General features: G+C 42.4%; 1 protein-coding gene across 1 annotated transcript in view; it reads right to left on the reverse strand.

Moving 5' to 3' along the window:
* The window catches only part of prkdc (protein kinase, DNA-activated, catalytic subunit), a 300,538-nt gene that overhangs the window by 13,048 nt on the left and 262,576 nt on the right, over positions 1-24,914 (reverse strand). The window contains 10 exon segments of the mRNA XM_085992889.1: positions 3,585-3,656; positions 5,668-5,760; positions 6,972-7,055; positions 10,230-10,450; positions 12,260-12,327; positions 13,172-13,379; positions 16,353-16,496; positions 16,580-16,667; positions 20,038-20,249; positions 24,199-24,359. Of these exon segments, the coding sequence (XP_085849015.1) occupies positions 3,585-3,656; positions 5,668-5,760; positions 6,972-7,055; positions 10,230-10,450; positions 12,260-12,327; positions 13,172-13,379; positions 16,353-16,496; positions 16,580-16,667; positions 20,038-20,249; positions 24,199-24,359 (1,351 nt within the window).

Genomic DNA, 24,914 nt, shown 5'->3' on the forward strand with positions numbered 1-24,914 from the left:
GCGTGGTGTTAGACCTGTAAGACTTGGCCATACTATCACAGATGGGCACACAGGGAAGACATTATGGGCTGGATTTTCATTGAGGAGGTGGGTAGGAGGCGGGACTACAACTTTTGGGGTTGTAGTCCCGCCTCCATCGAGTTCTAGCCAACCCACACGATTTAGACTTGATTGACCTTGGTGAGCCCGCCCAACGGGCTCAGCAGGCCAATTAAGGGCCACCTGGCAACAAGTGACGTCACAGATTGAAATTTCATCTGTCAAGGCCTTTTGACAGATGAAATATCAGCGTTTCACAGCTGTTTGAAGCTGTCAAACACTGGCAATCTGTACTCCAAGTTAATGCCTTCCTCTCAGGATGATTTAGAGATCTCCCCAGAACAGAAAGCAGAGGCTGCAGATTTTGACAGATCGCGGCCATTCTGCTTTCTGTGCCGGTGAGATGAGGGACTCCCGAGACCTGAAGGAAGGAAGGCTGTAAAGGTAAGTGAAGGTTAGTAGAACTTGTTTAAACACTTTACACAGACCAAACACACTTACCTCTGCACTCATGCACCCATCACTCACCTGAACATGACATCTCGACCCCGCCAAGCCCTTCATCCCGACGGCTCACCTCGCTAACTTGGCGTGGTTTGGAGCCATCGGGAATCCCACATTTCAACAATTAAAATAGGGATTAGGCTAAAAACTGCCTGTTAACTACCTGTTAACAGGCAGTTAATTGGCACTAATCCCCTTCCCGCCTTGAGGAGGCGGCTCTCAGTGCGGGGCGGGTACCCACCTCCTTTGAAACTGGCATGGAGGCAGGTTGGGGGCAGGATGGGGTCGGGACCCCCGATTTCGTGATTTTAACCCCCCACAACCCCAATGAAAATCCTGCCCTATGAACCTCAGGATAGGAGCTCTGGGCAGGTCTCGCATGGATTTATGCCTAGTTTGATAGAGCTTCCAAGGCAACATTAGCACCCAAAGCTTAGAAAACATCCAGCTACTGTCAAAATAGGAGACTGATAGGAAAGCAACACAGAATTCTCCATCAAGCAGCAGCAAGCAATTATTTTGGCAAGAAAAGTAACTAACTCACATAATGGAGAAGTGGTGAGGGCAGTCAAATTAACTATAAATCATTGTACCTGCATGTTATTGAATAGGTTATTGATAATTGACAGGGGAGAATCAGGCTTAATATAAAATGTACAGAGGAGAAGTGAAAAAGGAAATAAGAGGGGCAAAGAGAGAGTACGTGAATAGATTGGCGGCTAACAAAAGGTAATCCAAAAGGTCTTCTATAGGCACATTAACAGTAAAAAGGTTGTCAGAGACGCAGTAGGGCCGATTAGGGACCAAAATGGAGATCTATTGCTGGAAACAGAAAGCATGGCTGAGGTACTAAATGAATACTTTGCATTGGTGTTTACCAAGGAAGATGACTTTGCCAAAGCTATGGTAAACGAGAGGTTGCTGGGATACTGGATGAGATCAAAATAGATAAAGAGAAGGTACTTAAAGTGGATAAGTCACTCGGTCCAGATGGAATGCATCGTAGGTTGCTGAGGGAAGGAAGGATAAAAATTGCAATGGTGCTGGCCAGAATCTTCCAATCCTCCTTAGATACAGCGGTGGTGCCAAAAAACTGGAAGATTGAAAATGTTACGACCTTGTTCTAAAAATGGGAGAAGGATAAACCTGCCAATTAAAGGCCAGTCAGTTTAACGTCAGTGGTGAGGAAGCTTTTTAGTAACAATAATCCGGAAGAAAATTAACAGCCACTTGACTAACTTGATTGAGTTTTTGATGAGCTAACAGAGAGGGTGGATGAGGGCAGTGCAGTTGATGTTACATATATGGACTTTCAAAATGTGTTTGATAAAGTACCACATATTAGGCTCATTAGCAAAATTGAAGCCCATGGGATAAAAGGGGCAGTGGCAGCATTGTTACAAAATTGGCTAAGGGGTAGAAAACAGCGAGTTGTGGTGAATGGCTGTTTTTCGCACTGGACGGAGGTATACAGTGGAGTTCCCCAAGGTTCAGTACTAGGACCACTGCTGTTTTTGATGTACATTAACGACTTGGACTTGGGGGTACAGGGCACAATTTCAAAATTTGCAGATGACATGAAACTTGGAAGTGTAGTAAACAGTGAGGAAGATAGGAATAGATTTCAAGTGGAGATAGATTGGTGGAATGGGCGGACACATGATGACAGATGAAACTCAACGCAGAGAAGTGTGAGGTGCTACATTTTGGTAGGTAGAATGAGGAGAGACCACACACACTAAATGGTACAATTTTAAAGGGGGTGCAAGAACAGAGAGACCTGGGGATGTTTGTGCACAAATCTTTGAAGGTGGCAGGACACGTAAACAAAGCAGTTAATAAAGCACATGGGATCCTGGGCTTTATAAATAGAGGCATAGAGTGCAAAAGCCAGGAGGTTATGCGGAACCTATATAAAACACTAGCTTGGGCCCAGCTGAGTATTATGTCCAATTCTGGGAACCGCACTTTAGGAAGGACGCGAAGGTTTTGGAGAGGATACAGAAGAGATTTACGAAAATGGTTTCAGGGATGAGGGACTTCCGTTATGTGGATAGACTGGAGAAGCTGGGGTTGTTCTCCTTAGAGCAGAGAAGGCTAAGGAGATTTGATTGAGGTGTTCAAAATCATGAAGGGTTTAGATAGAGTAAATAAAGTGCAACTGTTTCCAATGGCTGAAGGGTCGATAACCAGAGGACACAGATTTAAGGTGATTGGTAAAAGAACCAGAGGAGACATGAGAAAAACATTTGTATGCAACGAGTGGTTAGGATTTGGAATGCACTGCCCGATAGGGTGGTGGATACAGATTCAAATAGTAGTCTTTAAAATGGAATTGGATAAATACTTGAAGAAAAAACAATTTCAGGGATATGGGCAAAGAGATGGGGAGTGGGACTAACTGGATTGCTCTTCGAAAGAGCCGGCATAGACTCGATGGTCCAAATGGCCTCCTCCTGTAATAACAACAGAAAATGCTGGAAACACTCAGCAGGCCAGGCAGCATCGATGGAGAGAGAAACAGAGTTAACGTTTCAGGGCTGTGACCCTTCGTCAGAACTGGAAAAAGCTGGAGATGTAACAGATATTAAGCAGGTGCAGAGGCAGAGAAAGGGGGAGGGGAGGAAAGAACAAAAGGAATGGTCTGTGATAGGGTGGAAGGCAGGAGAGATTAAATATTGCAAATGGGGATGGCAGAATAATCAACAACTGCTGCCTGAAAAAATAAGGGCAGGCATTATAGTCTGAAATTGTTGAACTCAATGTTGAGTCCGGAAGGCTGTAAAGTGCCTAATCGAAAGATGAGGCGCTGTTCCTCGAGCTTACGTTGAGCTTCATTGGAACAGTGTAAAAGGCCGAGGACAGAGAGCTCAGAGTGGGAGTGGAGCGGAGAATTAAAGTGACAAGCGACTGGAAGCTCGGGGTCACCCTTACGGACTGAACGGAGGTGTTCCACTAAGCGGTCACCCAATGTGCTGTACTCTTCTATATGACTGAAGTACAATCATGATATAATATTCATAGTTAATGCCTTTAATCACCTTAATAGATCTTGTGGTACAGCTTGCTCACAGTTTCTGAAAGCTTTGACTGTTTCAGTCCGACTGGCTTTCCTGCAAGGGAAAAACGTCAAAGTATTATTAGACACCTTAATAACTCCTCTGGATCAAATTTGAAATTTGTTTGTCAAGCAAAGGAACAATTCTATGCAAAACATCTCCTGCGGTGGCACCATTTATTCTACCAGTACAGGCAGCAAGACCCAGTTGATGAGATTCACACAAAAAAGTCTGATTTCAGCAATACCATGATAGTGGTCAGAGGCCAACTACTTCTCCACAGTGAGAGAGGGAAATTCAAAGGGTGAGTCACCGCTGGGTAATTCTGAACACATCCCATGGCTACTTTCAGAGAGACATTGGCAGATGCCTGGCAGGCGGTCAGCACTTACTGATACTGTATGACACACAAAAATGGGAAATACAACTACTCTACTAAAGATTTTAAAATTAATACTGCATTTTTATATATATAGGCTATAAAGCAGCATTAGCTGGTTCTATTTAAACTGATGCACGGGCAACAAAACATCACAATATACTTTTGGATTAAATATTCACAATGAAGATTTCTGAATTAGGGAGGAAGATCAAAATTAGTTCCCAACATTTCTCTTGGAAAACAGGAACTTTAAAAGGGGTTAGTGTGCGCGCAAGTACACATGTGCCAGTCACAAAAACTTGTCCTCTTACACTTTGAATACAGCTTCTCTGTACTAACTGAATGTCATGTGGATATGATTAATTTTAAGGTTTCCAGTAATGTTTTGTGACCAATTGGGGTTTGATACTTTTTCCTGCTAACCTGGCCTGACAGCAGCTCAACATTGTCACAGTAACTGGGCCATTTTAGGCTAATACTGGTTATTTGGATTGCTTGGTAATGAATGCATACTGGAAACTGAAATCTTGATTTGAGGCTACTTAGTTTAACTCAGTAATCAGACTTCTTGCACAAATAGCATTGCTTCATCAGTGTATCAAACGACTGTAAAGTTTCCTTTTCCTCATTTTTCAATGATCTTCTCCCCTCCTCCTATTCTTAGGATATTGGATGGATTTTAATTTCAGTTATGTCCATAAATGGGTGAAACTGGTGCGTAATCAACCAAAACTACAGATGGAGACCAGTTGCACTTGATCTCCACTAATAACGTACCATGTACATTTCTGGCATTTTGAAGCTCTGGCTTGAAGCACCAGCCAAAAAGGAGTTTTAGTTTGATACTTTAATAAGGAAGAAGACATCATTAAGATGTCGGTGCTATTTCCCAGTCTTTACGTTAGCTCTGGACTCATTCATGTATATTTCCATGTACATGCTGTGGCTCAGTTAGTAGCACACTCGCCTCTGAGTCAGAAGGTTGTGGGTTCAAGTCTCACTCCCGGGACTTGAGCACATAAAGCTGGGCTGACACTCCAGTACAGTGCTGAAGGAGTGCTGCGCTGTCGGAGGTGCCGTCTTTCGGATGAGACGTTAAACCGAGGCCCCATCTGCTCGCTCAGGTAGACGTACAAGATCCCATGGCACTATTTCGAAGAAGAGCAGGGGAGCTATCCCCGGTGTCCTGGCCAATATTTATCCCTCAACCAACATAACAAAAAAAAATTATCTGGTCATTATCACATTGCTGTTTGTGGGAGCTTGCTGTGCGCAAACTGGCTGCCACTTCAAAAAGTACTTCATTAACTGTAAAGTGCTTTGAGACATCCGGTGGTCATGAAAGGCACTATATAAATGTAAGTCTTTTTTTTTTTACAATGGGTATCCAGGGTTGTTAGTGAGCTGATTGATGCAGAAGTTAATATAAAGCCCAGGAGACATTAAAGTAATGGTCTGAAGGGTGCCTTGTAAGTGGATTTATTGTGTTTTTCCTATCTTTTGGCCCAGTTAATTGATGTATGATTTCAATTATCAACCTCTGAAATATTCTGTCTACTAGATTTGAGTATAAGCAGTATTAATCAGGTTGTACAGTCTGAGCCATCATTTAAGGTTAAAAGCAGCTGAAGCACCCAAAATGCTTAAAAGTCAATGTTATGTTCCAAGGCAAATTTTACTCACATGTACAAATGTGCATATCGAAGCAAATTTTCTTTCTTTAGTCCTGACATCTTTGATATCCAGGCATTAAACTGTTCGCTGGGTGCTGGTCTTCTTGATGCAGTTTGGAAATGGAAATAAGCATAAGTGACTTAATATACAAAGTCTTTGCTGAAATATTATTGATTCTATGATCAGAAATCTTGTCAAATAAAAATCAGGAAATTTGGAAAAAAAACTTATTTTTGTTATTTTTAATGGAGTTGTATATATTACATTGGCAAGGTTGGTGGTCAAATCATTCTTGTGAAACTCAAATGCATTTTCACAATTTTCATTACTTAAAAAAAACACAATAGTTAAATCCTCAATAGACAAAAATACTGGGCCATAATTTTCTGTCAAAATAATGGTGAGGTTAATGGCACCGTTATTTATGTGCAAATGCTAAAGCAACTTCAGGCAAGGGCAGATGTGCAGCTAAATGCCTGAGGTGCACCACTCCGCCATTAGTTTTGCAAAAACGGCATCTTGGTGTCTGTCTCACCATCAAAATGCATTGAACGGCGTGAAGTTGCTGTATTTGCGCGGTAGATTCAAATTAAACTTGCCACAGAAAGTTGTCTTGTCCATTTCAGTCTAAGTACCCTTTAAATGATGTGATAAGTGTTAATTACTGCAGTCAACCTCTCTGGCACGGAAAATTCACTATTACAAGTGTGAAGTCTCATTCCTTCAGGTTTTAATTGTTACTGGAGATTTTAAAAATGTAAAATTAAAAAAAAAAATATTTTCCCTTCTGTTTCTTTTTTCTCTCTTAATCCAATCTTTCTTACCCTCTCTTTATTTCTCTTCCTGTACCTGATTTGGCATTGAATTCACCCACTCTAATTTACACTTTCTTCTTCATCCTTGCGCTGTTAATTTCACAATCCTTCAATCTGATTGGCTAAGGAGATATACAATTGTTTGCACGGTTCACTCAGATCCCAGATGCCCAGTTTCCCTCGGTGCGACATTATCAGCTTGCACTTTCAGCAACTTTCCACACAAAAAATTAAAAAACCTAAATGGGCAAGAGCAAGTTAGATGCCCTGCCACAGAAAAGTATGGCCCAATAGTTTTGGGTTGGAAATTTTAGTAAACAAGTGTAAATCAGAATGATGCAGTAAAATTCACTGCTTGGATCATCTAAAGCATTTATCCCCGATTTATTGCACAAATTTCCACTGGACCCACCATGACTTTTATCCTACAGAATGACTTAGTCCTTAATTGCCTTTGTGCCTTGCATTGATGCTGCATCTGATTATTTCATACGTTACCTTTTTTGCTCATCCTCGGTCATGTTGCTTAAAAGGAAATCCTTGACTATGCATGTGGTGTCCAGCCATTCTATCAAACCAAGTCTTAAGAGAAACATAACACAATTACTATTTATGAAATGCTATAAAAATGATTTACTGTTTATAATGTTTTCTGCTATATAAAATTAACAGCATCAAATATACCAGATAACCTTTAAGGTTGTGAAAATCTGGGTTGATTAAAAAAGAAAATCTAGTTAACATATATATTTGGACTATTTCAGAAATATAAAAGCACTGGAAACACCATACGGGGGAAGGCTTTCTCTGTTCACCGTTTGTAATGAAATCTTAAACGTGATCTTTATACTTGTGTTTATGATTTGACTATAAACTATTGGTAAATAAGGATTGTTCAAGTAGTCATAGTGAAAGGGGAGGTAGTTGAGATACAGGATGGGATAAAAATTGATGAAGAGGAGGTACCAGAAAGGCTGGCTGTACTTAAAGTCGCTAAGTCATCAGGACTGGACCGTATGCATCCTAGGATGCTGAGGGAAGTAAAGGTGGAAATTGCGGAGGTACTGGCCATAATCTTCAAATCCGCCTTGGATACGAGTGTTGCCAGAGGACTGGAGAATTGCAAATGTTACACCCTTGTTCAAAAAAGGGTGTAAGAATAAACCCAGCAACTACAGGCCAGTTCAGTTTAACCTCGGTACTGGGGAAGCTTTTAGAAACGATAATCCGGGACAAAATGAACTGTCACTTGGACAAGTGTGGATTAATTTAGGAAAGCTGGCACGGATTTGTTAAAGGCAAATTGTGTTTAACTGACTTGATTGAGTTTTTTGATGAGGTAACAGAGAGGGTTGATGAGGGCACAGAGAGGGTTGATGAGGGCAATGTGGTTGATGTGGTGTACATGGACTTCCAAAAGGCGTTTGATAAAGTGCCACGTCATAGGCTTGCCAACAAAGTTGAAGCCCATGGAATAAAAGGGACAGTGGCAGCATGAATATGAAACTGGCTAAGTGACAGGAAACAGAGAGTAGTGGTGAACAGTTGTTTATCGGACTGGAGGAAGGTATACAGTGGTGTTCCCCAGGGGTCGGTACTAGGACCACTACTTTTTCTTGATATATATTAATGACTTAGACTTGGGTGTACAAGGCACAATTTCAAAATTTGCAGATGACACAAAACTTGGAAGTATAGTGAACAGTGAGGAGGATAGTGATAGACTTCAAGATGATACGTGGCAGATGAAATTTAACGCAGAAAAGTGCGGTGATATATTTTGGTAGGAAGAACAAGGAGAGGCAATATAAACTAAAGGGTACAATCCTAAAGGGGGTGCATGAACAGAGTGACCTGGGGGTATATGTGCACAAATCGTTGATGGTGGCAGAGCAGGTTGAGAAAGCAGTTAAAAAAGCATATGGGATCCTGGGCTTCATAAATACAGGCATAGAGTAAAAAAGCAAGGAAGTTTTGATGAACCTTTATAAAACACTGGTTCGGCCTCACCTGGAGTATTGTGTCCAATTCTGGGCACTGCACTTTAGGAAGGATGTGAAGGTCTTAGAGAGGGTGCAGAAAAAATTCACAAGAATGGTTCTAGGGATGGGGGACTTCAGTTACGTGGATAAACGGGAGAAGCTGGGGTTGTTCTCCTTAGAGCAGAGAAGAGCGAGAGGAGATTTGATAGAGGTGTTCAAAACCACGAGGGGTCTAGACAGAGTAGATAGAGAGAAACTATTCCCATTGGCAGAAGGGTCGAGAACCAGAGGACACAGATTTAAGGTGATTGGCAGAAGAACCAAAGGTGACGTGAGGAAAAACTTTTTTACGCAGCGAGTGGTTAGGCTCTGGAATGCACTGCCTGAAAGGGTGGTGGAGGCAGATTCAATTGTGGCTTTCAAAAGGGAATTGGATAAGTACCTGAAGGAAAAAAATTTGCAGAGCTACGGGGAAAGGGCGGGGGAGCGAGACTAGCTGAAGTGCTCTTACAGAGAGCAGGCACGGGCTCACCGGGCCGAATGGCCTCCTACTGTGCTGTAACCATTCTATGATTCTAGTGGAATGCTCAACTCTTATCCAAGCTGTTGCATGTTTAAGTCCCAGTGCTGCTGTCTGCCACTGTTGGGTGAGTATTTTCACTAGTTGTTCTTTGGGTCACTAGATCAAACTGGGAAGAAGCAAGCAAGAGAAAGATCTGTCATGGTCTGTGACATGAATCTTGTCATTCATGTGGAAATGACTTAAGAAGTAATACTGGGCGGCCTGCTGGTGGCGCTGTCCAGGGAGAGTATAAATATTCGGGCATGGGCCCAGCTTGCTCAGGACATTCTTTAACAGGAACAGTGAAGGACACAACTAGATCTCCATGTTGAAAAACAGTTGATTAAAGCCTTGTTTAATACTCAGACCAAGTGCCTAGTAGTTTTCTTACGTCAGTCTGTCTCATCCCACTTGAATCTCAGTATTTTCCATCCTGTCATGTAAATTGTTCCTGCTGACTGGATGAAGGCCAATTAGTGATGAAAGGTGTGTGGAAAGGGGTGTATTTTATCATATAAAGTATCTTATGTTTTCCTGTGTTTCTTAAAAAATATATTTTTGGAAGAGATAAGGGAATGTCTAAGTAAAAACAAACATCACTTTACTAAAGAGTTGAATTAAGATGAGATTTAGCACTGTTGCCTCACAGCGCCAGGGACCCGGGTTCGAATCCGGCCTCGGGCGACTGTCTGTGTGGAGTTTGCACATTCTCCCCGTGTTTGCGTGGGTTTACTCCGGGTGCTCCGGTTTCCTCCCACAGTCCAAAGATGTGCAGGTTAGGTTGATTGGCTATGATAAATTGACCCTTAGTGTTAGGGGGATTAAATACATGGGGTTACGGGGATCGGGTGGGATATGTGTCGGTGCAGGCTCGATGGGCCGAAATGGCCTCTATCTGCGCTGTGGGGTTTCTGTGATTTCTGTGAACGAGGAAACCAACCTAGTCCAAAATATCTATAAATTCGAGTCAGTGAAGAAAACTGGCTTATCTGAGAAGATTTCCACAGCCAGGGGGATCGTACAGGTTTCAAAACTGTACCACAGAAAAGTGTCATCCTGACTGAGCTGGTGTTATCGCTGCCCTTGGGGATAGATGTGGGGTCAGTTCAACAGATGTTTTATTTCAATTATTCAGAGCTGATGCATGGCATTGTTAGAATGACTGTCAATTTCCAAGAATAACCATTTTTTGATTTAATCTAATTGCTGTACCTAGATGTCATAGGAATGACTTGATACGTCTTCAACTGCAAGTTTCTTTGACTGCAAGCTGCATCTCGAGAAAGGATAATGTTCATGATGTCAAATAGCTGCTCGATTCGCTGATCTTGTCGTAAATCTTCTCCACCCTTCACAAGGAAAGGATATTCTTTTTCATCGTTGCCACGCATTATCAAGCGCTTTGGCATTCTCATAGACTTCATAACTTTTATCTGGGTAAAACCACAGAGTTCGTAGTTAAGATATGCACACGTTATTACCACTGCAGTGAAATTGAGTTTGCATGAATAGAATGTGTTATTGAATCTGGAACATTGTCAAACTCACTACTGACTGCAGGAAACATTTTATATTTAGATCGTTACCTCAGAATAATTTTTAAATTAAGTATTAGCTGCAAATCACATGTGAACCCTTTTCAACGGTATCGATCTTTTTTCCCCTCCAAATTGTTAATCCAAATAGTATGCAAATCACAATACAGGTACACTATCCCTTATCCGAAAGCCTTGGGACCAGCTGAGTTTCGGTTTTCGGAATTTTTTGGATTTCAGAAGGTATTGGGAAATTTGTTGGGGGTCGGGGTCGGCGGGGTGGGTCGTCGGGGGGGGGGGGGGGGGAGAAAAGAATATCGGACGGGCCGCGGTTCGGGTCGGGGGGGGGGGGGTCGGGTCGGGTGGGAGAAAAGAATATCGGACGGGTCGGGGGAGAAAAGAATATCGGACGGGCCGCTGCAGCTATCGGACGGGCCGCTGTATTGTTGGGTTCACTCTCCCGGTACCTCCTTCACACTGCCCGGCTCGGCCTGCAATCTCCTACCCAGGAGGTAACTCTGTGATCCTCTGCCCTGCTCAGCGTAAGTCGTGCGCCACTCTGGTCATGTCGTGCGCGCGACTTACGCTGAACGAAAAAACTTTCGGTTTTTAGAGGTTTTCGGAAGTTCGGATAAAGGATAGTCTACCTGTATTGTAATTCTGCTATGAAAGAATTTTACAACATGAAACTGCATAATTCTAAGTAAATATCGTCCTGAACACTTTTCAGCCCAGTACAACTGAATGACTGTAAACAGGAAGTCACAAAAAAACTTACTGACATAGTGGTGCACTAGTATGCACTCTCATTTACATTATCAGTTTTATATATTTTTTTGCACACGAAAGGCACATTTATATCTGACACTCAGGTAAAATGACAACAATGAATGATAAGATGTACATGAACAGTTTGAATCTAGACACATTATACAACCAGATACAGCGCAAAGTGCAGGTTCCTTTGAGGATTGCAGTAATATTTATACATGTATTGGGTTCACAAATGGTATAAAATTGGAACTTTCAGAGTACATTACAAACAAGCAGGTGAATGTATCCATGTTCCGTTCATAATGTATATATTTTTGTAAATTTTTGAAAAGAAAGTAAAACTTTAGAAAATAAAAGCAGAGTATGCATTGCCAAAGGGCTGAGTTGCACTTATCCTCTCTTTATAAGGTCTGGTTGATGAGGCTGTAGAACAATTTGTAATGAAAACTAGTTTTGACATAGGGTCCCCACCTGTAACATTAACTCAACTGACCACTGGGAGTGGTTGAAGCAAATAGTATAGATGCATTTAAGAGGAGGCTAGATAAGCATATGATGGAGAAGGGAATCGAGGGTTATGCTGATAGAGTTAGATGAGGAAAGACGGGAGGAGGCTCGAGTGGAGCATAAACACTGGCATGGACTGGTTGGGCCGAATGACCTGTTTCTGTGCCGTATATCCTATGTATCTGATCTCTGCATAGATGCTGCCTGACCTGCTGAGTGTTTCCAGCATTTTCTGTTTTTGGTTGATTTCTCGCAGCTGCAGTTTTTTTGCTTGGAACAGTTTCCATCAATTTAATAACCTTCAATGAGGTAGGATGACATTTTTCTAGAAATACCACTGCATGCATTACAAATTCCCCAAAATACAAATGACTAATTTAATCAATATTTGCTTGCAGGTAATTATGAATTTAAAATAGTTCATACCCTTTCATCGAACCCTGTGATTTGTGCATGGTATTCTGGCAACGGTTTGGATTTACCATCATACTGTCCTAGACAGGAAAAAATAATTGTTATGGATGGCTTATCTATTTAGGTCAAGACACTCAAATAAAGAGAAAATGCTTTTTTAGGTATTATTTATTTTCTCATTCACTTTCCACTCCCCCTTCCCTCCAGCACTATATAACATACCACAGCTAACAGGATTGGCAAGCGATCTACTCCTAGGCCTTAACCAAGTCACTCCTTACACCGATGCTTGTAGATCTGAGACCAGCTCACCAGAAAATACTCCCTTCTTATCTGTTGGAAAATACATATGACCCACTTGTTTCTTTCCTCTAATATGTCACCAGTTGTGGGAAATGTCACAAGAGATGCTGTATTCTACAATTCCGCTGATTGTGAACACACTGCACAACCTTTGCAATGGGTGTTTGAGGTGGTGTCATCAGCAACAATGGTCCAAGGTCAGTGAACCACCTTTGTTTTAAATTTCATTTCTACCACTTCATTTCCCTGCTTCCATTTCTTTCAGAATACACAGAAATCTTTATTACAATTAATAGAGAGCAAGAAGCCAAAGGTATAAAACAGGATTTACAGATGACCAGAATCATTAAAAAATGCTCCTCCTTAGAACTAAGGGCCAATGTTTCCTTTAAGTGTCAAATGATTTGAGTAATGTTGGAGAAGAGAACTAGAGCTTTTAACCTTTAAAAATCACAAACTTGGTAGGCTCTCGCTATTGAACAAACATGTAACAGGAAGTGACATTTGACATTATAAAGCCATTACTTTCTTTTCATTCAGCGAAGTTAAAAAGATAAAGTAAAAAAAAAAGTTACAAACAATAAAAAGAACAGTGTCTTAAGTTAAGAGGATGTAACTTGCCAGGAATTTCTAATTCATTCCTTAGATACTCAGGCTTGAATTCACTCATCCAAGGCGAGTACTCTTTCAGGTTCCCAGGTGGCTCCCGCTGCTTGTTGGTTACGAGTTCAAGGATTTCCTTTGTTGCTTTGTCAAATGCAATTAAGTCCATGACCAGTAGTTTTGAGCCTCCTTTTCCATAATACTGATCAAAAGCCTTTTTGAACATCTGAAGTTTTGAAAGCATAATTACAGTAAGCTCGTGCCTTTTAGTCCAAATAACTGTTATACAGATTATGTAAATAAAGACACAGAAACACAATTCTAAAAGTATAAGTACCTTTAGATCTGAAATAAATGCCTACCAACTTTCAAAAATGGAAAGCAATTTCTAAATGTGTAGTTTAAATTGAGTCGTGCAAACCAGAGAGGTACAAGGTTGGTCTCTAGCCTGCGCTGAATTAGCCGGGTAAGATTAAGGATGCTCCAATAGCCTCATTACTTCTGGGATGGGGAGAGGAGAAACAAGATTGGTAGAGGTTTCTGCTCCCGATCACTATCCAACAACCCCAACTGAATGTCTGCAGTGAAAATTGGGTGAGGGCAGGATTGGACTCAGCTATGATGCCTCCATAGTCAAATTGATGGATGACATTCAGTCTAGGCTCGCCCATGAAGAAACCCCAATTGGTGTAACAGGGATGGCTGATGCCAATGGAACCATAGCACAAAAGAAGAGGCGTGGGGAAGGGTGAAAATTGGCAAAGCGGGGGGGGGGAAAAGAGAGAAATAAAATATAAAATAATAAATTCTAGAAAGCAACAGATAATGTTACGGTGATGAGAAATTATTATATCATTTCTGACCAACCAAGGGCAAAAGTCAGTTGGAGATGTAGTTTACAATGAAATTCTGAGATCTGCTTGGAACCTCCTAAACGTGTAGCTTGCTAGATACAATCTACTTCCTCAGTATTATCAACATTTTAACTAATTTTTTTTACCCATCTTGCTGGATGGATGGAGCAGGGAACCCATGGACGGCAAAGGCCAATTTGCCTTCAAATTTTCCTCTCCGCCTATGGGGAAGCATCTAGTTTATTTACAGCCTGGTAACTGCAAATGTTGCTTCAGTATTTGGTCAACAATTGCTGCCAGGCCTAGTACCCAATGTGTTGAGGCCCAAAATCAGATGCAGGGAATAAAACAGCAATAAATTATTTGGAATGCTTTCTGAATGTGAACAGTTTTCTCTTGGCACTCGTGCGCTACAGAAATGTTTAATTAATGATCTTAGCACTTGAGTGAGTCTAAGGGGGAGAAATTCGGTTGTTAGCGCCACCGATTAACGCCTAAAGAGGCCGAGAAGTGGGGCGCTAGCCAATTTCCGGGTGGGCGCAAGGCACCTCGCCCCATATTGAGCATGCATTTAGCGCCGGCGCTAAATCTTAGCGCCCGCTCATGGGCGCAGGCTGATTATGATGTCATTTGAGTGTGCAACGCCTTTTGGGCGCCCCGGACCGGAAATTCAGTGGCGCCCCCCTCCGTAGCGCCTGGCGCTAATAGTGACAGCTTACCTGGAACCTTACCAAGTTGCTCTCGGGCTGGAGGAGCGTTATTTAAAGGGGACTGGTGTGGTTTAAAAGCGGCAGCCATTTTTGGATCACAACTTCCTCGAGAGCTACAAAGAGTTGCTGAGTTGCACACTGAGAGCCATTTGACCACTGAGCCAGCGCAGGCAGATGATCTTCAGCCTTCTGACCATCACCTTGCTGTTGGTGAGCCTTAACAATGGGGAACCTTCCTGTGGGCACTTATTATGGGGGCTGCATTGGAGGGGAACGACCTGCTGCTGAATCATCTGGAAAGGGCACTGAGACGCTGGGAGAGGGGGGCAGGCATGGCCAGATGGAGGAGGGCCAACAGACGTTGCCACAGCAGACCTTACGCTGGCAGGATTTTACGACAGCAGTTTTCCTACATGAACATGCTGGAGGAGCAGTGTGTCAGAAGGCTGCGATGTAGAAAGGAGGTGGTGACTGAGCTGTGCCAGCTGCTTCAGCCAGATCTGCAGCCTCAGATAAGGTGCAGGACATCTCTGTTGGTGGCTGAGAAGATGGCTGCTGGCCTGAACTTCTACACGAGCGGCTCTTCTCAGGCTGCGCGTCAGAGGCTGATCAGAAGTAGCTTCTAGGCCCCTCTCACGGAATGCTTGCTGCCATTCCAAGAAGAGGAATGGAACCGGTCTGATACCCCCAAGCCTGTGAAGGGCAAGATGCATGTAAATAGAAGGCATAGCCATTGTAAATGAAGAAAGTGTTTCATTACACAAAATGTGGTTCCTTCAAACATGAGCAAACTATGGAAACTTGCCTCTCACCCAGGAGACTGTCCAAAACATAAATCACATTCCGACCATCTTCCTTGGCCTTGATTCCACTGCGCCAACCGAAGCATCCAATGCCCCATCAGTGAGGCGTTCCGCCCTCTGCCTCACCCTTTCCATGTCTTGCTAGGCTGGTGCGCCACAGGTAGGCTCCCACCGCTTTGAAGGCCTACAAGGCAGTGAGTGTGTCTGGTGATGCCAATTGACCTGCCCCTTTAAGAGCTGGTCGGCGCCAGTGTGTCTCAGGGAAAGTGATTATTGACAGCACCCTCGCTGCGCCCCGCTGCCGCGAAATTGGGTTGCGCTGCCGGGTTAGCGCCTTAAGAGTAGCGTGCAGCACCTGATTTAGCGCCGCAATCACCTTTAGGGGCGCTGCAACCCAATATCGCGCTAGGTGGCGCTAAATTGCGCCTGGCGCTAAACTTTGCGCATCGCCAGGACTAGCGCCCCAAACGCGGCTATACCGAATTTCTAGGCCTAAGAGTTTTACTCTCAAGTCACAGTGAGTCTTATAAGTAACACAGTAATTGTAAAAATATTAAATTAAATGACTGAAAATAACATGAGTTGGACCACAGGAAGGAATTCTTGAATTAACCTTGAATTGCCTAATTTAGGCTACATCTGTCTATGAACTCTCACTCAAAGTTTCATACTCTTTCATATCTGTTTAAAATTAATACTATTTAAGCTGATTTAATTGTTATCTCTTTCAGAGAGCAAAGCCCTTTCCCCCATCAGATCCAGACCCAGAAGTGAAAGAACAGCTTCGAATACTGATCTTTCGGACATAAAATCCTGATCAACTTTCACCAACCTGAACATGTCTTATTCTGAATGCTCCAATACCTGGAGCTTGTAAAGATGCCAAATTTGAGCACATCTCATCATACATATTTTTCAGAAGATCTTTATTTTTCACTTTCTTCTCTAAATGATTCTTAAAATCGTTAACCCAGTCCTGTTAAAGAACAAAGATTTGTTATGGTGTTTATTTGTATGGCTTGCATTATTCTTAAGAAGTGTCTAAATTCTGAATGTTACCTTAAAGAGCAAGTCTGGATTACTCAGCTGTTCTAAGGAATGAATGAAATTTTCAATCACTCCCCCTTTATCCAGTTTAGTTTTCAACCTTGGAGAGAAAAATGCAATGTTCATGACAGTACAGACTAGATTCTATAGATGACATAAAGGACACTTAATAACAACTCACATTTACATAGCACTTCTTACGTCAACAAATTTCAGCGCTTCATACTAAGGGAGGAAAGCTAGAGAGGACAGGAGGATAATGAGGGTTGGGGGGCATGTGATGGAATTATGGAAGTGTGTGTGGCTAAGGATGCAGATTTTATTGTATTGAATGAGATGCCATTTCTGCAGGGCAGCATCAGAGAAGTTGAGTTTCAAGTTGTCCTTTATAGCTCATCTGTCCAACATGGACGATCAGCCTTACTGCCCTCCTCTGCAACCCAAGGCCTGGATCATTTGTGCTGCAGCAACCAAAACTGCACTCAGTACTCCTGGTGTGATCTGACCAAAGCGCATAAATTTAAATCAGTGAAAAATACATTTAAAACTTTGCAGAGAGCAGTGGTGAACGGATGTTTTTCTGACTGGAGAAAAGTATGCATTGGGGTCCCCCAGGGGTCAGTATGAGGACCATTTCTTTTCTTATTATATATAAATGACCTGGACTTGGGTGTAAGGAGTAACATTGAGGTTTGTGGATGATACAGAACTTGGCAACGTAGTAAATAGTGAGCAGGATAGTAGCAAACTTCAGGAGGACATAGACAGACCGGTGAAATGGGCAGACACATGGCAGATGCAATTTAATGTGGATAAGTGTGAGTGTTGCAATTTAGGAGAAACAACATGGTGAGGCAGTATAATCTAAATGGTACTATTTTGAGCAGGGTGCAAGAGCAGAGGGACCTGAAAGTGCATATTCACAAATCTTTGAAGGTGGCAGGGCAAGTTGATAAGCCAGTTAAAGAAAGCGTATGGAATACTTGGCTTTGTAAATAGGGGCATTGAATACAAAAATAAGGAAGTCATGCTAAACTTTTACAAATCTCTGGTTAGGCCTCAGCTGGAGTATTGTGTACAATTCTGGGCACCACACTTTAGGAAGTAAGTCAAGAACTTGGAGAGAGTACAGAGGAGGTTTACCAGGGATGAGGGACTTCAGTTATATGGAGAGATTAGAGAAACTGGGATTGTTCTCCTTAGAGCAGAGAAGGTTAAGGGGAGACCTAATAGAGGTATTCAAAATTATGAGGGGTTTTAATACAGCAAGTAGGAGGAAACTGTTTCCTCTGGCAAGTGGGTCAGTAACCAGAGGTCATAGATTTAAAATAATTGGCTAAAGAACTAGAGGGGAAATGAGGAGAAATTTCTTCACACAGAGGGTTGTTAAGATCTGGAATGCACTACCTGAAAGGGTGGTGGAAGCAGATTCCATGTGAACTTTCAAAAGGCAACTGGACGTGTACTTGGAGAACTAACTTGCAGGGTTATGGGGAGAAAGCTGGGGTGTGGGACTAAATTGGACGGCTGTTTCAAAGAGCCGGCACAGGCACGACGGGCCAAATGCCATCCTTATGTGCTGCAAGATTCTACGATTGTATTAGAAACAACTTCTTAATTCAAAGGGTGAGAAATGTTTGTAATAATCTCTCAGAAAGGTAGTAAAGTCAGAAATTAATTTGCATTCAAAATGTATTAAAAGCTAGTCTGGCAGAGATGAGTGTTAGAGGGACCAGCTTCAAAGGACCTATAGACCTTTTCTCGTGACTGACTTTTCCTATGTTAAGTAAGCTCCCTTCTCTCCTCCCTTAGCCTCTGTATTACGTGACTCCTCATCCTTTGTGATTTCAATGTACATTCCTCTCATCTGACTTTTCCATCTACACATCTGCAGTCAGTCTCATCCTTCACATAAACATACCCATACCTATGGCCACTTATTCGATCTCAAGATCTCTCTCTGCATCTTCAATCCCATGTCTTGATCACAAACAAGGCTATTCCTGGCCAGAAACTCAACTGGACCAGCCACATATAGAGCAGAGCAGGTCAGAGTCTGGGTAGTCTGCAGTAAGTGGCTCACTTTCTGATGCCTTAAAGCCTCTGCACCACCTACAAGGTGCATGTCAGGATTGTGATGGAATACTCTCCACTTGCCTGGATGGGTGCAGCTACACCAACACTCAAAAATGCCAACACCATCCAAGACAAAGCAGTCCAATTGATCAGCACTTCATCTACTAGCCTAAACATTCACCTGTTCAACCACCAATGTACCGTGGCTGCAGTGTCTACTATATATAGAATGCACTGCAGCAACTTAGCAAGGCTTCTTTGGCGGCACCTGCCAAACCCGGAATCTCCATCATCTAGACAGACAAGGGCAGTAAGTGCATAGGAACATCATTACCTCCAAGTCTCTCAGCATCCTGACTTGGACATATATTGCTGATCCTTCATCGTCGCTAGATCAAAATCCAGGAACTCCCTACCTAACAGCATTGTGGGAGCACCTGCACTACATGGACTGCAGCGGTTCAAGAAAGCGGCTCACCACCATCTTGGCAAGGGAAACTAAAGAGGGGCAATAGATGCCAGCCTTGGCAGTGATACCCACATCCTGAGAATGAATTTTAAAAAATTGTTACCAGATCTGGCTGAATCATGTTTGAATTCCTTTAGTCCAACTTCTGTCCTGCTCACAGGACTAGTCATTGTCACTATTGGCATTCGCTAACTGTGATCTGTTATTCCCTCATTGCCCTTCTTGACCCTTCAACAGCTTTTGATAAAGTCGATTACACAATCATCGTCTACCCAATCCTCGTCTACCATCTCTCCTCCACTGTCCAGCCCACAAGACTGCTTTCTACTCCAACCTGACCAAACTCAGCCGGTGCTGTGGCTTCTCTTCCTGCCCCACGGTCACACAAAGAATTATCGTTGTCCGCAACCCCCCCCTCCATTTTCTCATCTATATGCTTGATACCATGCATAAGCATGGGTTAGCTTCCATATGTATGTTGGTGACATCCAGCTCTACATGTCTTGCACTTCTCGATGTGCCAGGAACTTCAAACCCCACATTCAAATCATTACCAAGACACTTGCTTTCACATTTGCATCATCCACTTCTGCCCCATTGCCGCTGAAGCCTTTATCCATGCTAAACCCCTCCACCTCTCCAATTCTCTCTCTAACTTTAAGAACCTTGTCAAAGAACTATCTTTTTTATCCATATTAATAATTTTTATTTCTCGGCCCTCTGTAAAGTGCCTTGGGACATTTTCTATGTTACAGATGTTATATAAATGCAAGTTAATGTTAGACAATGTTGAAAAATCACAAAATTCTGATTCATTAGAAACCTACAAAAAACATTTTTGCATATATGAAATGATTTTGTATTTTGTAAGCTGTACAAGTCTTTCAGTAAAAAAGCAGCTGACTTGATAAGTATTTCTTTTTACCTCTCAACAAACTCTTTGTTCCTATTGCCACTTGCAGATGGTTCAAAGGTATAGTTCTCACTGCTGATCATAAACGGGTACACAATAGCCTGTGGGTAGGAATCTGCAATCTCTTCTATGATGTACTGTACTACATTAGCTTCTTTTTTGTCAAGCACAGCCATCATTTGACTAATCCAGCCAATGAACTGCCAGCATGGAATGGAAGACACCTGATGAATGTTCAAGAAGAATTACTGGAATGTCATCTTTTATTTACAAAATAAGTAAATGCTTCATTTTAATAATTTACTTTCAAATCAGGTTTATAGCGGCATGTTCCATTTGCCAATTCAGGCGACTGGCTCATCAGTTATTTGCTAAAAAGCAAAGCAACTTTATTATAAATAACCTCTGATCAAAACTGCTTCCACTGATTTGTCTAACATTAAAAATCGGACATTGAAACCCAAGAAATTGCCTCCGATTGTTGTAATTCAATGCCTCTCTACTGACGACACAATATGAAAGTATCTTTATTCTTTTAAGATTACTTTCTTTTGGTTTCAGATCAAATTACAAATTTTGGTATTAAAAGTTAAAACCACCTTTATTAATTCCCCCTCAAACACTACCCCATTTATACAATTAAAAGTAGTTAACCCCACAGGGTGACTGATGTGAGAAACGGGAAAAAAGTGTCACGCTGGTGCAGTAGAGGCTGTTCTTTTTTGGTTGGGCATGAGCAGAGGGGACAGAACTTTACTTGCATTCACCATACCTGACCTGTGTGTATCTGATACGGATACTGGGTATGAGCAGAGGGGACAGAACTTTACTTGCATTCACCATACCTGACCTGGGTGTATCTGATACGGATACTGGGTATGAGCAGAGGGGACAGAACTTTACTTGCATTCACCATACCTGACCTGGGTGTATCTGATACGGATACTGGGTATGAGCAGAGGGGACAGAACTTTACTTGCATTCACCATACCTGACCTGGGTGTATCTGATACGGATACTGGGTATGCAAAAGAGAAAGTGCTCAATTCTCCGGCATTTAAATCGTCATCTCAATAAGCATAAAATAATTGTGGTTAACTGGTTTATTTAAGGGCTTCAGTCTCTGAATCAGTTTCACTTCAAGTGATGTACTGTTTAATAAAATCCCATGTTTACACCGTGTAGCTCCCAGCAACTGTCACAGAAACAGGAAGTCAATTGTAAAGAGTAAATACATTTTCAGTTAAATTAGTTAGAGAGCAACAATTACAGCACTTCTGTTCATGGAAACCCCATCTCCCTTCTCCCCCCCCCCCCCCATAAAATCAGGTTGCTACAAACCGTGTGGTGCTATGTTAAAATAAATCTGTTTCGAGGGATGCAGCAATTTGAATTCCAAAAGGCTGTGTCACATGCTGCTTTTATATTGGGCCGTATTTTCCAATCGGAGGCTTCCCGCGTGCGGAAGCCTCCGATCTGGAAAAAATCTACGCAGTTACCGGAGGGCTCCCGAGGTGTGTATAGTTCCGATGCTGAGCCTCTCGAACTCCAAGTGCGCAGGGCCTATGTATCCCAGGGGCTTTTGTAGTTTGCAGCGTCCCTAGGATCACGTGGGCCATGGGGAGCCAATCAAAGAAGGGAATCTCCCTTCATACACTTGACAGATAGACCTGTCAAATATATGAATGGAGATCACCCCAAAAACACTTCAAAACATTAAATACATTTTTAAAATTAGTTGAAATTACAATAAATTAAATATTTTGAACAAAAATTAAATTTTTTGAAAAAAATAATTAAAGTTTTTTTTACAGGGTTAAAAATAAGGTTACCTTTTTTAAAAGTATTTTTAAATGATAAGTGACTGAAATTTTTTTTTTTTTAAACTTTTTTTCAACTCTTATCCTGGTAAAAGCAGGCCTTATGCTTTTACCAGGCATAAGAATTCTAAGGGTTTTCTGCGGGCGGAGGGTCTCCAGAAAGCGGAACTATCCGCCCGCAGAGGCCCTTCTCCAGGGCAGGCGTCCGATCTGTCAAGAGCATTCTTGACATAGAAACATAGAAGATAGGAGCAGGAGTAGACCATTCGGCCCCTCGAGCCTGCTCCGCCATTTAATGAGATCATGGCTGATCATCCAAATTCAGTACCCTGTCCCTGCCTTCTCCCCATATCCCTTGATCCCTTTAGCTTTAAGAAATATATCTAACTCCTTCTTGAATATATTTAATGAATTGGCCTCAATTGCCTTCTGTGGTAGAGAATTCCACAGGTTCACCACTCTCTGGGTGAAGAAATTCCTCCTCATTTCTGTCCTAAATGGCTTACCCCTTATCCTTAGACTGTGACCCCTGGTTCTGGACTCCCCCGCCATCGGGAACATCCTTCCTGCATCTAGTCTGTCTAGTCCTGTTAGAATTTTATAAGTTTCAATGAGATCCCCTCTCATTCTTCTAAACTCCAGCAAGTATAAGCCTAATCGACCCAATCTCTCCTCATACGTCATTCCTGCCATCCCAGGTATCAGTGCATGCCTGAAACCGGCATTTCTGATGTCCCTATGAGTGTGTACACAGCGCGTACACACCCGTAGAGATCGGAATATCTGGGCCATTATTTTTTGGACAGTTGTTCCTATAAGGTGGATCTCAAACAGCTGCTGCCAGATCAAAATAAACCTGCGGGATCTTTTAGGAAGATACTTTCTTAATGCGGTGTTTCTGATCGTGCTGCTCTTCCTGAAGTCAGTAACTGTGCTGCTCTGCTGGCAGTAGCACTTTTTGGTGGTGATGTCATGACCCAACATCTTGACGCCATCACGCATGCTGCCATTCTCTCTGAAGACAGGGTCTAACCCTGTCTTCACCTGGTGTTCATTGCACATGCACATCCCAAAATATTATGGCCAGTCTTCACATGCGTGGAATGGTGGGTCCCACAGTGCATTCAGTTTACAGCCAGAACCGCTAAACACTACAAAGATAAATGGGAGAGAGCGGCAAGGTCAGCCAGCTTTCTCAAGACTCAGTTTGAAATATAAAAGCAACTATAGACTGGCAGGTTTCTGGATGTAACTCTGCAACAAGCTGAGTTTTTCAATCTCAGCCATAAGGATGCTGGGAGGTCTTGATCGGAGGCCATGTGCTTTCCCACAAGGAGGGAAGATGATTGGGGGGGGGGGGGAGGGGAGGAGGCGGTCGAGAGAAGTGCTAGAGTCACCCATAGGTCAGAATTAAAAATTAGTCTGCTGTGTATTTATTCAGCTGCCATACATTAATGGCATGGCAAGGAAGTAATGAAAAATTGTACCAAGTAAATGGATTAAAAATTTCCCCCTCCAGTACCGTACCCCAGTGATATTCTTCACATCAGTCTACATTACAACAGTGGCTACATTTCAAAAGTAGTGCATTGGCTGTAAAGCGCTTTGGGGCGTACTGAGGTTGGGAAAGGCGCTAAATTAATGCAAGTTCTTTCTTTAGACAATGAATAATGGCAATGTATTCAATCGCTGGGGTGCTTCACACCCGGGTCTGACCCAGTCTTCACCTGGTGTTCACACAATTCATGCTGTTCAGTGGGGCAGGAATGAGAAGAATCCAGCACATAGTAAAAAGCAGTGGGAGCCCCTGGATGTTTTTTTCCCTTTCCTAATCCAGGGGCACTGGAGCTATCATTTATTTACTGTTTTTGTTACAGGGAGTCTGGTGACACAGAATATTGGCACCCAGCACACTCAACTGGTATCCTCCGACTCCATGTCACAAAGTGAACTGCATCTTATCTGTGCCACTGGGGAACTTCTGGGAAATAGGAGGGCAGCTTAGTTCTGCAATGCTTCTGACAGTCAGCAAAAGGTTATCCTCCCAAAGCACTCTGGCTGCTCTCGTCTGGGAAGGGTGTGTGACATGGAAAAAGGAAGAGGAGCCATGAACTAGCAAGCCAATTATTCCATATCCTTTGATGATGATTTCATTAAATTAATGGCAAACAATCAGTTCCATGTGCATTACCATCTATAAAATAAACCACAGTAATTTTTGGGGCCCAGGGTCACTCCTTCAGCCCCATGAAAAAAACCAGACTATAATACCAAGTAAAAATGTTCATAAAGCCTACAAAATCCAGATGTTGAGCCTTAATGTAAACCAGCAGTCAGCTGACCTAGTACGTACCTCTCTTGTCATGAGATCCTGTGTCTCAGCTGGATATAATTCCACAATCTGTAACAATCTAGGGAATCTCAGTCTGGCTTCTCTTGAATTATACTTCAGTGCTTTTAACATATTCTCCACGACACACGCTGGGAACGTCTGCAGCTCAGGGAAATTCGTAACTGTAAGAAACATAAATTCATTTATTTAAAATCATGAAAGAACAGAAAGTGCATGGTGCACTAACAATGTATTTGTGATCAACATTACTGTGAAGGTGTTAAAGCTGGAATAAACAGTAAAGGATAAATGCATTGTTCCAACATAAAAGCAGGGTTCCTCACTAATTTTTGGGCGAGGGCCACCCTCCTAAAGCCTAGAAGTTGGGGTACCCATCTGGAAAATGCAAATTGCTTTCAGGTTAAAAAATTGGCTGGGGTCAAGGCCACATCCTTATGACGAGGACAAGTTATACCACCCTGTATTTTGTGATGCAACGGTCTAGCAGAAAATCCAGGTAAATATCTTCAGGAAAGGTGGGGCGAGGAAAAGAAAACTGGTGAGATAAAAGAGGGGGAAAAGAATAAAAATCAGAGGAGAAAATGGGAAGATTTTTATTTCTTTCAAAAACGGCAGGCAAAAGGGCAAAGGAAATTTGTGGCACAACTAGTCCCAGTCACCATGGTACCATATATAGAGAGAGAAGGCCCATGCTCCACTAGCTACACATTGCATAA

This window comes from Somniosus microcephalus, chromosome 7 (genome assembly GCF_052327205.1).
Source record: "Somniosus microcephalus isolate GS21.2 chromosome 7, FLI_Smic_1.0, whole genome shotgun sequence".
In the NCBI taxonomy this organism is placed as follows: domain Eukaryota; kingdom Metazoa; phylum Chordata; class Chondrichthyes; order Squaliformes; family Somniosidae; genus Somniosus; species Somniosus microcephalus.